At 38.7% G+C, this 13,654-nt stretch overlaps 1 protein-coding gene across 1 annotated transcript in view; it reads right to left on the bottom strand.

The window, feature by feature from the left end:
* Nucleotides 1–12,434, bottom strand: part of TYR (tyrosinase) — a 68,672-nt gene extending 56,238 nt beyond the window's left edge. The window contains exons 1-2 of the mRNA XM_006759763.2: nt 11,493–12,434; nt 4,101–4,317 (exon numbers count right to left, since the gene is read on the bottom strand). Of these exons, the coding sequence (XP_006759826.1) occupies nt 4,101–4,317; nt 11,493–12,311 (1,036 nt within the window). The 5' untranslated portion in view covers nt 12,312–12,434. The remainder of the gene's footprint in view (nt 1–4,100; nt 4,318–11,492) is intronic.
* Between the last annotated feature and the right edge of the window lie 1,220 nt (nt 12,435–13,654).

Below are 13,654 nucleotides of genomic sequence, written 5' to 3' on the forward strand. Positions count from 1 at the left end.
AAAACTTCATTCAAAATTTCAAATCTTCTATCATCTTTCATTAAAGTTCAGAGCTGATTTACCACTTTCTAGATGATCCCTCAAGAAATCCTAGCAAGTGAAGAGTTAAAATATTTCCAAGTGACATACTTGACAGTCACAATAAATTAGAAAAGGCTGCAGGAAAGAAAAGTTTCTATAGAATCATAATAGCAGGTGTTTAGAAGATATGAAGACAAACTCATTTTTGTTTTTTTAATGGGGTATGGCTTAAGAGGAGAAAACAAGGACAAATTATTAGAAATCAATGGCAAACATTTCAGAATCATTCTTAATATGTTGCTCACCTTTCTACCTCATAATCAGTCACCAAAAGCTTCTAGTATTCTATACTACAGAGTATACAAGAGTTACTATATCCTAACCAACTCATCTTCATCCTTATCTTAAAATAAGCCCTCACCACCTATTGTCCCCCATTTCATCATTCTGCTAAGGCCACTAGCTTCATATATTTCTGAAGTATAGGTAGAATCATATCAATTTACTGCTTAAAACCTCTCACGACTTCAATTGTCTGAAGCAGTGTTTCACAAGACAAGGTATTTAGAGATATTCTTAAAGATATGAACCTTATATCATGATGTTTAAACATTGAGTTTTTTAATATATCTCTTTTACAGGGAAGATATGAATGACATTTGCATAAAACAAACTTTAGATTCTTAATTCTGTAGGGATCTGTGAATGTATATTAAGGGGCCTAACTATATTTTTCCCCACCAGCAATAAATCCAAGAGGATATATAAATAACTTCAGTAGACAAAAACACAACTGCCTCTCCATCCAGGACTGACGGTGAGAATTTTTCTGCGGGACATACATTTCATACTGCTCACAGGCCCACAATAAAAAAGGGCAATAACTGTGAGGTTCAAGCAAAACCAATCATTCAGTTCCGCCTGCCTTTCTGGAGACAGCAGAGTGCAATGGTTGCCTTTGCTCCTGCTTCTCCAGTCCTGCTCTCCCCACAGCTACATCTATTTGGGCTCTCCTTGTAGGCCAGGTCATCCCAACCCCCACTCTGTCTGGGTTTGAGATCTAACGCGCCTCTCTGACAAGCAAAACTTACTTCCAGATCTTTGCCTCTAATCTTCTTCCTTCCCCATTGAAAGGAACCAATGTTTCTTGGAGATGTGGCTGACTCCAGGCCTGGGCAGTATGGTACAAGATGACTCTAAAACATTTTGTTATACTAGAGAGAAGGTGCTAAACATAATGATGGAGATATAAACCAGAGACATAGAACCGTCTTGAAGGTGCACTCACAGGTGAAATCTGGGACCAGATGAGCATCAATGTGAGCTAGATGGTCAGCATGTGCCTTCAGATATGACACCCTCTGAGACAGACACAGATCAGCTGTGTAGAATTATGGCTAAGAATACATTACTTGGATCCAATCATGAGGACATATCAGACAAACTCAAACTGAGGAAGATTCTATTTTAAAATGTGGGGAGGGACTGTACTCCCCAAAATGTCAATCTCATAAAAAATAAAAGGGTGCGGAAATAGTTCAGATTAAAGAAAGCTAACGAGCATGACAACTAAATGCTGCTTAACCCTAGACAGGATCCTGTTACAAAGAAAGAAAAAATGCTATAAAGGCTAGTATTAGGTCTAGTGAAGAAAACTGGAATATAAATATCAGATGGGAGTAAAGCATTCTATCAATAGAGACTTTGCTGAAGTTGATAACTGCTCTGTGGTTATGTAAGGGAATATTCCTGTTCTGAGGAAAAACACACTGGAATGTCCAGGAGTAAAGGGTTCTGCTCTATGTAACTTACTCCCAATGGTTCAAATTGGGAGACAGGAGGAAAAGGAGACAAGATAAAATATGAAGAGTCGGAAATCTGGGTAAAGAGTACATGTGTGAGGGTTTTGGTACTGTTTTTACTGTTGCACTTTTTCTGCAAGTTTAACATTATTTCTGAGTCAGTGTTTAAAGAAAAGAGTAAAAAATATTTGCCTGGTGAGGAAAAGCCCTTGTTAGATCAAATCAATGTTTTCTAACATTTTCCTACCAGTACATTGGTTTCATATAACAGATATAGTTAAGCTAAGCAGTAGGTGAGATGCAATTTGAAGTACCTTAGATATTATGTATGTATTTAGTTATCAATATTTATTGAACACGTATCATGTGCCAGATAATGTGGTATAATATGCCTTTTCTCTCCTCAAGAAAGCATACTTGATAGGTGTGAGTGAGAATAAATGATTGGAAAAGAAGAAAAGAATTCACAAACAGTTTACTAGTGACAGCAAATTACTTGCAATAAACGTCATGCTCTCTACTCATCTCTGTGATTAGAAACTCATTTGAAAGCCGCTGGCTAAGTTGACACAGCTCAAGCCACTTTTCTTTTTTGATTTGAGGCCCAGAGAAGTGAGGCTCCCCTACTGTATTTTTGTGACCAGCCCATGTGTCTTAGGAACAAAGTTCATGCTTTCTCCAGTCCCTTTAAGTGTGGAGCCCCTCTTTGCAATGTCATTAAGTCAGCATTTGTGGTCCTGTTAAGCCCTGCACTGTCCACGGGGATACCCAGTCCTCCCAGATGGTGACTGTCAGTTTTTGTGCGTGCCTTTGTCTCAGCTTGTAGTGCCTAAGACTTCTGGGCACCATGCGTTGCCTTCACATATATTATCGAAGGGCCAACTTTATATTGTCCATCTTCAAGAAACTCGTGCACTCTGGGTCGTCAGAGTACAATGGATAGGACTTTTGGATTTTGGCACTTGACAAATCTAAGAACGGACTTAGCTCTGCCACCTAACACATGGGCGATAGTAGCCAAATTACTTAATATCTGTCTTAATTCCTTAAACTGGAAATGATGATGCCATCCTCCTCAGAGGGTGATTGGAAGGGTTAAGTGAGATAGTGCTATGCAAATGTTTAGCACAGTGCCTTGTACATAGTGATTGCTTAGAAAATGATAGCCATGCATATTAATTTAGGACAATAATCGCACTTCTTATTTTAACAGCTCGCACCAGGATTTCTCTTTAGGGTGTCATTCTCCTTGTTGAAATTGCTTCTGGGGGAGCGTAAGGCATGGGGTTATAGATTGGAAGGATCCAGGGAAATGAAAGAGACAGGGAACCTACACTACATTGTTCAGCAACAGAAGTTAAAGGGTAACACAGCAACCAAAAGGACAAAAGCAAAACAAGACAAAAAGTTAAGGATTGCGAGGTAAGGAAAGAGAGCAAGGTTTGCTACATGGCTGATGCCAGAGTTTTAGGAGGTGGACCATCTAGTGCAAATCCTGAGTTGTTTTTCTTGCCACACGTCAGTACCTGATGTCTTTCCAACCCTCCAGCTAAATCTGGGCCTTGAATGAATATTCTTGGTTTTTTGTTTGTTTGCTTGTTTTGTTTATAGGTTTGTTTCCATAATGAAAATCGAGGTGACTGGGCAGCCTTGAGCAGAGAAGAATGAACAGGTGCTGGAGGGAAGATGCAAGCAAGATGGGGAGCTCTGCAGGAGAAGTAAGTAGGACCCAAAAGAGACCATGACAAGGAATCTCTGATGAAGCAAATAACCTTAAGGGATAATGGGATAGGAACTGAATCCCTGTGTGTGGGTTTTATTCGTATAATAGTTAAAGGAATGGACTTGCCTCAAAGGTCCTAGTGTCCAATATAATGTACACTAGGTAAAATACTTAAACTAAAAAAAAAGTATTATAGATCTACAGTCATATCTATAATCCCCAAAATACAAAAAGTTCTGTAAATGTATTATTTGTTTGGCACCAGTACTCGTTTAGTGGAAAGACCTGACTTTCTTTGCTATCAGGCTGCCGTTTATTGTCATAGTGGGTATCGTCATACATATTGCTGAAGAGTTGCTGATGCTTTGGATTATGGTGTGCTGCCCAGACTCTGCTAGGGTTATTGGCCACTGACATACATGTGCCACATTCTCTTACTCAACTCAGAAAATACTAAGTTCTCAACCCCCTCTGCACTTAGGGTGTTGGATAAGATTGTAAAGATATATTCAGAAAAAAAGAAATTTTAGGTGCGTGAAAAAGTGGGTGGTTACCTTCCAGTGTATTTCTAAAGCTGAAGTTGGCAGTTTTATCCATGGGCCCTGATTCATACTGACTCAAACTCAGGCAAAATTCCACATCATCTGAGGAGGGGAGCCTCTGGGTCCTGCCTTTGTCGTGGTTTCCAGGGTTGCGCAGTAATGGTCCCTCTGCAGTCCCATTGCACAAGGCCTGGCGGCTGTCGTACTCCTCCAGTTGGCTACAGATGACCTGCACAAAACACCTGATGTTAAAGGAGTTGTCACCACCTCTAAGTCAAAGGAGAAAGTAGGGACGTCGAAGTTCCTTGTCACCATATTTTGATTTCTAATCATCAGGAGATTAATAGTTTAAAGTTGAAGAAAGCAGCTTTCGGAGGGTTGCAGAGTAAACCATGAAAGTTAAAATCTAGAAAAGAATTGTAATCTCCTATCTACTTAAGAAAACATGTTAAATTCCCTATCAAATGGGGATAATATTAACTATTTCATATAATTGTTGTAAGAGATTTATTTCTTGATGAGAAAATTAACTTGAGGAATATTTAATTAGCTGTCATGTGACTTCACTGGTTTCATGCCACAAAATCTGGCCTGGCCCAGAGTTTAGAGGTGTTCCCTCTTCTTTTTTCTCTTTCTGATCTTCTCTGGCTATAACAACCAGTTTCATGGCTTACATGCCCACTATGTATACTAATAAAAGGGCAATATTCTAATTAGACCGGACATCTTCCCGACAAAGCCATGGTGTCAGGGGCCAAGGCAGAGGCAGTTAGGGGCAATCAGGCTGGCAGTGGGAAGCAGTTAGGGGGCGATCAGGCCAGCAGGGAAGGGCAGTTAGGGGTGATCGGGACAGCAGGCAGAGGTGGTTAGGGGTGATCAGGCAGGCAGGCAGGCAGGCGAGCAGTTAGGAGCCAGCAGTCCTGGATTGCGAGAGGGATGTTCCAGAAATAATTTTAAAACTTAATCCCAAATCATTGTCTTTATATTTGATACAGAGGGGAGGCAGGGGAAAAGAGTGTTAGCACTAATGTTAGGATCACACAGATCACAGTAAGAAAGGCTTGGTTCCCAATATTGACTCTTTATTAGCTACATGACCTTGGGCAAAATACTTAAGCTCTCTGCGTATCAATTTTTTTCATTTGTAAATGGGGATTGTAACAACTTTTTATGAAGGACCAACTAATCTAATGTGTAAAGCACTTAGTATATAGTGCTAGGTATATAGTATTTAATAATAATAGCTCTTATAATTATCATTGAATATAAGATCATTCGGAAGGCCACCAAATTGTTTTTAACTCTGGCTCTATAATACTGGTTGAATATTCATTATTATAGTAACTAACATTGATATATAAAGATATATTGTAATAGTAATTTCTACACATGGAACTCAAAGAATATGTCATATACTAAACTAGTCATTTTGCACTAACAGATTTCATTAAATCTCATCATAATAATGCTTTATATATATTATTTTAATTTTAAAGGAAAAGGTCTCAAAATAAATAATTTCTCTGGGATCTTGTAATTAAGTAAGTTAAAATAGTCTACTGCCGTGGTCGGCAAACTGCGGCTAGCGAGCCACATGTGGCTCTTTGGCCCCTTGAGTATGGCTCTTCCTAAGCCTTAGGAGTACCCTAATTAAGTTAATAACAATGTACCTACCTATATAGTTTAAGTTTAAAAAATTTGCCTCTCAAAAGAAATTTCAGTCATTGTACTGTTGATATTTGGCTCTGTTGACTAATGAGTTTGCCGACCACTGGTCTACTGAAACTCATGTTTATATGACCAAAAGATTATATACCCTTTCCACTATCTTATTCTGTTTTCTATTGCATTTAGTTTTTCCATTAACACAGAAAACAAACATATATGATCATTGTAACCCAGGTTTTTTGGGTTGTTAAAAAAATCAAAGGTCAAAGATTCTAAGTAAATTGTTTAATATCATCTGGTAATGGCAGCGAACTTCGGACAAAAAATAGTTCATTTTCTATTTTTTTAAAATATATTTTTATTGATTTCAGAGAGGAAAGGAGAGGGAGAGAAAGAGATAGAAATATCAATGGTGAGAGAGAATCATTGATCGCCTGCCTCCTGCACGCCCTCTACTGGGAACTAAGCCTGCAACCCAGGCATGTGCCCTTGCCCGGAATTGAACCCGGGGCCCTTCAGTCCACAGGTCAACGCCCTCTCCACTGAGCAAAACCAGCCAGGGTTCTTTTTCTATTTTAACACAAGTGATTTATAATATATGATGGGGAAAAATAAGTGTCTCAAGTCAAAGGAAAAAGAGAAACAGAACAAACAGATGTATTAATGGAGAAGGTGAACCCAGACAGTGCTTTCTTAAATGTAAAGAAATAGCAATAAACTGTCATTTATTAAAAGTTTTCAGGAGCAAAGATTCTCCTTGTGGCATTAGAGGTTTTAACTGGAAAAAAAACTGAAGACATATGACATTCCACAGAATCTTTTTCATAAAGAAAAAAAGAGCTGTTATTTCATTGAGCTGTTGCCATGGTTACATAAAACCCATGACTGTCTGCTAAAATGTGACTTCTTTTTTCTTCCCCCTGTTTGCTTCCATGTGATATGGTGTACTTTTCACCTGATGAGTGAATTTCTTGGCCACATTTCACTCATGTCTGTCATTGCAGAAATGTTTTTTTTCTCTTTATTTTAATCAATCAAGACAGTGTGGTGTACTTTTCACCTGATGAGTGAATTTCCTGGCCACATTTCACTCATGTCTGTCATTGCGGAAATGTTTTTTTCTCTTTATTTTAATCAATCAAGACAGCTAGCTACCCCTGATCTACCTTTTCTTTTTATGGCTAGCTTTTCTGCTGCTTGCATAACACTGGGTCTAATCGTGTTGAGCATAGGTATTTGTACTTTAATACTATTAAGAACCCCTCCATCTCTGGAAATAATAGACTTTTTTAATGGATAACAAGCATGCTTTTACTTAAAAAGATTTGGGCACTAAACAAACAGATAAATGAACAAACATACAAAAAATATGTGAATTCTGAATAAAAGCTTTCTAAGGAAACTAACATTAAGTACATGATTTTTAAAATATTTTATTTCATAGAGATACCTACTATTAAATATTATTAATCACTTTAAATAACACTCAGATATGTGGTAACTCTCTTGGTCTTCTTTATTGTGTGATCTCTCTCTTTAGTTTTCTCATACACACACACAAACACACACATATAGAAACCCAGGGAGATAGAACTATACAAAATGTCTTCCTCCAGATTTTAAGTAAATTGCTGCTTATAATGGCCTGTTGTATCCTTAGCCGTGAGTATCTACTGCTATAAAGAATAGTGTAAGTAAGGTTCTAACGAAATCCAGCCATGCAGTTTCATTTTTAATGTTTGTTAGCATTGGACTTAACATTTCTGTGAGTTTTAATTTTGTTCCATTCAAATACATTTATAAAGCCCATTCCATGTATAGAGAGTATTGTCCCAGGCTTTGTGGATATAAAAATAGATGAGAGATGGCCTCTACTTTGGAGCAGCGGACAACCTGGTAGACAAATATAGGTTTAAACATAATGACATGCCCTGCAGAGTTATAGATGCTGTGCCGTAGATCTGGACTAAATTAGTAATGGACCAAATGTACAAAATGTAACAATGCTAGCACAAAGGGGTTAGAGTTCATTCTATTTGAATAAGGATATAGAATATTTTCATTACAGTATGAATGAAAGGACTACATTAGTGTATCTGCCCCAATTGTCTTTACAATTGATTTTTAAGGGAGTCAGAGTGACTACAACCCAAATTCTACATCCATTAATTAGTGGCTTATTTGGAATATAATTTGAGTCTAACTGGGAACAACATGGTTGACTTGGAATCGCACTGGAATCGGAGGCACTGGGTTTTAGTCCTCACCTGGGTGACCTTGGGCAAATCATCCTGCTATTTGGGGCCTACCTTCCTATATAAACGTGGGCGCTATACTAGATACTACTGACCGGTCTCTTAGTCTCAGACTTCACAAATGTTATGAATCTCTAAAACCTCTCTTTGCCCCCCTTGCTTTCAGTTAAACATACTGAAAGCAAAAGGGGCAGGGTGAATGGAGGCTCTGTATCAAAGGAACTATCAAGCTAGCAGATTTGGAAGGTGTTAATTCGTATGAAGGCTTTGTGATTTTATCTCACACAAAATAGCCCAGTTTTTGATTTGAGTGTTCAAATCAGGCAAAAGCATTGACCCCTGTGGTGTGTTTATTACAGAAGCTGAGTTTATGAAGTGGAAGAAATATCAGAACAATCTCATGTTAATTAAATCAGTGATTCTCAGTGCTGGCTGCACATTAAAACCACATGAGAAGGCTTTAAAATGCAGGTGCCTAATCTTCGCAGTGGACCAACTGAATATGATTTTCTGTTAGAAATTAGATGCGTGGAGCCCATGCAATTGCTTTTAGTTTTTTTGTTTGTTTTTGTTTTTGTTTTAAATATTTTTAATGTATTTTTATTGATTTCAGAGAGGAAGGGAAAGGGAGAGAGGGTTAGAAACATCAGTGATGAGAGGGAATCATTGATTGGCTGCCTCTTACCTGCCCCCTACTAGGAATTAAGTCTGCAACCCAAGCATGTGCCCTTAACTGTGATTGAACCCAGGACCCTTGAGTCAGAAGGCCAACGCTCTATCCAGTGAGCTAGACCAGCTAGGGCTTGTTTTGGCTTTTGAAGCTCCCTACATGATTTCAATGCTGAGAATTACTGAATTAATCAACATAAATAACTGATCTTGCCCCGTTTAGCTCAGTGGTTGCACATAGGCCCATGAACCTGGAGGTCACATCTTCATTTCCAGTAAGGACACATGCCCAGGCTTTGGGCTCAATTCCCAGTAGGGGGTGTGCAGGAGGCAGCCAACTGACAACCCATGTCTCTCTCTCATTGATGTTTCTATCTCTCTATCTCTCTCCCTTTCTCTCTCTAAAATCAATTAAAATATTTTTTAAATGATCTTAATTTTAAAAGGACTATAACACGAGAGGTTGTGTGAATAAATGGAAACAACTAGAATTGGTTTTCATTGTCACTTCACTCGGTGATACCACTCACAGTAGGTGAATACAAATGTCCATTCACTTCACCTTCCTTATTTAAACTCCCATTTGCTTAGTTTTCTTCAATGGCCTGTGTCCACCCTACACCCTATTTTATTTTTTAACACCAGTTACTACATAGCAGGTTAAACATAGAACTACATTGAACCTAATGTTATAACAATCTAGTCTAACACTTACTTATTAGACCTTATTAGACCTTATTTTTATGTAGAAGTAAAATTGACTGCAATCATAAAAGCAAAAAAAGGAACAATTTTCCACTCGATAATTAATAAATAATTTGAAAATAATTACAAATATAATTCTGGTATTACTAAGGAGCATGCATCTCATGTAATTAAATACCAGTTAATATCCATCTATTAGATGTTGTAACTTTTTTTTTGGTAACTTAGATAATCCTCCTGACTTTCTGGGTCAAGTGAAGCTGCATAGTTAAGGAAAGCATTATAACTCACTGAAAACCCCACATCCAACCTTAGCAATATTTTAAGCAGTAACAGAGGTTGTGAAAGCTAGATGAGAGTTCTGTACTTTATAGATTAAGGCAGGAGGTCTGAAGGCTTATTGAAATAGATTTCTTTTTGCAAGGACCTCTTTTTCCAGACTTTCCTACACAAATACACTCATTAATCTTGATAAATAGCTGACATTAGTGACCACAAATATTATACAGCGACCTTTTTTCAATGAGCTTCAATAGGTTCCATTTGGAAAGTGTGTGAACTTAGTCTGTGTTGCAGGGGTTGGGGGTTCGGGGACAGATGGGAAGCCATGCACATTTGGAAACTGCAGAGTACAAAATGCAAATATAAGATTCTTTGCATCTTGTTTAAATAGTGGACTTAGTTCCATAAAGCACTGCTAGACAAAACAGCTATAATAGAAATGTTTGGAATACAAGCAGAAAAGCATTCCTTCTACTTTGTGGTTTAAAATGATAAATACTTAAAAAGCATATTTATTTGGTTACCTTTTGTCCCTAATTCAGAGTGAAAAATTTAGAAGAGGAGAAATAGAAATTAAATTTCAAAATAGCAGTCCCTTATCGTGTACCTCTAAGTGTGCACACTTTAGGGAGCAGGGAGCTAATTTCTTCTGCAGCCGATTGAAAAAAGTCAGACAGAATGAGCCGGATCCTTCGGGTAAAGACACCATAGCAGTGATGTCCTTGAAAATAGTATAGACTAGCCATGACGCCAAGCTACCTGAGAGTAAATCTTGTCTCTGCTACTAACTAGCTCTGTGATCTTGCACAAGTTACCTAATGTCTTTTTATACCTTAAGTTTCTAATCTTTAAGATGGGAAAAGTTAGTAAAACTATTAAATCAGTTAATGTACAAAACCCAACAGGGTTTCACACATGCTAAGTGCTCAATAAAGATTAGCTATTTTTTGTGTTTTTTGTTTGCTTATTTGTTAATTCTCACCCAATGATATTTTTTCCATTGATTTTTAGAGAGAGTGGGAGGGAAGAAGGCAGGGGAAGAAGGGGGCACCCATCGATGTGAGAGAGACAAATCCATTGGTTGCCTCCCGCACTCACCTGGACCGGGGCTAGAGATTGAACCTGCAACCCAGGAAAGTGCCCTTAACTGAAAATCGAACCCGAGACCCTTTGGTGTGTGGGCTGGCGCTCTAACCACCGAGTACACCAGCCAAAACAGCTGTTTTTATTATTTATCTACTTGAGCCTTAGGGTTCTTGTATGTTTTTCAAAAAGAAGATTTAATCTAAAGAATATTCCCCCAATTTTCCTGCCTATTAATCCCCAGACATTTAGCAAATGATAATACTTCCTTAGGACCCTCCACTAAAGATTCTAATCAAAGGGTTTGTGATAAGGCCAGGGATTTGTACTGTAATATGTGCTCCGTATGGATTTTGTTATGAAGAAAATTTCAGCAACACTGATATAGATCATTTATTTAATCATCTAAACATTCATTCATCCATTCTTTCAACAAATATTTAATACGCCCTTACCATTTGCCAGTCACCATCCTAGATGCTGGGGGATGAATCAAATACTCTATTTATTAGACCTTAGGAACCTGGTAGAAGATATCAGACAAATAAGCTCAGCTATCTATGTAACTACAATTGTGAAGTGTGCGCTAAAGGAAAAATACCAGGTATGTTGAGAGTTCTTAATGGGAGACCTTTTCTACTCTTGGCAGAGGGGTGAGGAGGGAGGCTTACACAGCCCTGCCTGAAGAAGTGATTACTACGTCTCCTCTATGCTCCGACACGGTATGTCCCGGACACCTTACCTGCCAAGAGGAGAAGAAGGATGCTGGGCTGAGAAGGTTAGGGTTTGCTGGGTTGCGCCCTCCCATTAATTCATCTGTGCAGATGTCACAGTTTTCAGCATCTCTCCAGTCCCAGTATGGAATGGTGAAGTTCTCATCCCCTGTTATCTTCTGGATGCCTTGTTCCCACAGCAATAAGAAGAATCTGTGCCAAGGCAGGAAACCCGGCGCTTCGTGAGCGAAATCAATGTCTTTCCAGATTTCAGACCCCCCAAGCAGGGTGTCCATTGACACATAATAGTGCATCCAGACAAAGAGGTTATAAATGCTGATGTCTTTAAACATGGGTGTTGACCCGTTATTCATTTGGCGATGGGTGCCTATGGGGATGACATAGTCTGGGCTGGTGGTTCGCTTTGCTAAATTGAGGTAGGCAAGAAATTTGTTCTTCTCTGGAACACTCAAATCAAAGACGTTCTTTCTCACCAAGAGTCGTCTCTCTGTACAATTTGGTCCCCAAAAGCCAAACTTGCAATTTCCACAGTTGAATCCCATGAAGTTGCCAGAGCACTGGCAGGTCCTGTTATAGAAGACAGAGGGCCAAGACTCCCGGTCATCCACCCCTGTGAAGGGGAATTGAGGCCCATGGGGTGCATTGGACAGAACAACGTCCTGACAGGATCCCCTGCCGGAAAGCTGGCCACAGGGACTCCCATCACCGCTCCATGGCGGGCAGCATTCCTTCTCTATCAGGTTCTTGGAGGACACACAGGCTCGAGGGAATTGGCCTTCGGAGGTCTGGACACTCCACAGCAGGCAGTACAACACAGCAGGTAGCATTCTTCCTCTAGTCCTCACAAGGCCTGTTTGCGCTGTGCAGTTGAGCAACACAATTTTCTTTCAGCTAACTTTTCCAGTGACTATCACATGTTTTGGCTAAGTCCTATATAATGCCACTCCTTCCTCCAGCATCAAACACTCTCAGTGTTTGATGATCTTAAGCTTTCATCTTCTGAAACCCACATGACTAACTTTTCTTTAGAGTTGGCATGTATCCTGCAAGTGGGATAGCCCTGTGTTAAAGTGAGAAACACTCTTCACCATTAATAGTTTCTTATGGTTAGAATGCTAATAAAATAATGTTATTGATGATAGTAGTGCCTGATCTATGTAAACCCAGTTCACTGACTATGAAGTGGATGATGCTTTGAATTTGAAAATAAGAAGTAGTGTCAGTAACAGAGCTTCTCCTATTAAGAAAACTCAGGAAGTGTTAGATATAATGGTTGTAAGGTAGATGCTTTTCAGAGACCGTAAATAGAATAGGCCACAGCATTTGCAGGTCAGCTTTGGGGAAAAAAAATCTTTTCAGAGCCTAAAGATTATTTCTTATATATGATTATATTGCAGCTTCTTTATTTTCTATAAAGACAAAAATCTTTCTGCTACTCCTCCCTGATTATCTTGGTGCAGTTGGCCGCTTGCTAGCTCTCTAAGTACTCATTTTCTGACAATTCCTAAGGATAAGTGACTTTGATAAGCAGATGACCTGTCTTATTTTGAGGACTTTTACTATTTAAAATTCCAAAGGAAACTCTTTTTGTTTTTGATGCTGTAGTCATTGCAAAGTTTTCAATTTAGTGAGTGAATGAAAAAGAATTATTGTACAGGGTGTCCCCCCCAAAAAATGTATATACACTCTAACAGCTGATAGCTCAACTTTAAAAATGAAATGTATTTTAATAAACACAGCCTTTATAATTATTCAATGTGTGTGTATACATTTTGGGGACACCCTATATTTATTCTAAAAATATTGATCATATAAATTCTTTCAGGAATTCTTTCTCTGGGTGTATAGTGAACTGGATAAATTAAAATGCATGAATAGAAATATAACTTTACCACTTACATTAGTTTTCAAATGAGTAGTATAGATCATAAGTACCTGAGACTCTCTCTATATATATATATTTCAGAGAGGAAGGGAGAGAGAGAGAGAGAAACATCAGTGATGAGAGAATCATTGATTGGCTACCTCCTGCACACCTCCTACTGGGGGTTGAGCCCACAACCCAAGCATGTACCCTGATCCAGAATTGAACTATGACCTCCGGTTGACAGGTTGACGTTAGCACACCAGCCAGGCAGTACACAAGACTTTTAATGGTAGGACATCTTGT

This window comes from Myotis davidii, unplaced genomic scaffold, assembly GCF_000327345.1.
Source record: "Myotis davidii unplaced genomic scaffold, ASM32734v1 scaffold657, whole genome shotgun sequence".
NCBI classification, from domain to species: domain Eukaryota; kingdom Metazoa; phylum Chordata; class Mammalia; order Chiroptera; family Vespertilionidae; genus Myotis; species Myotis davidii.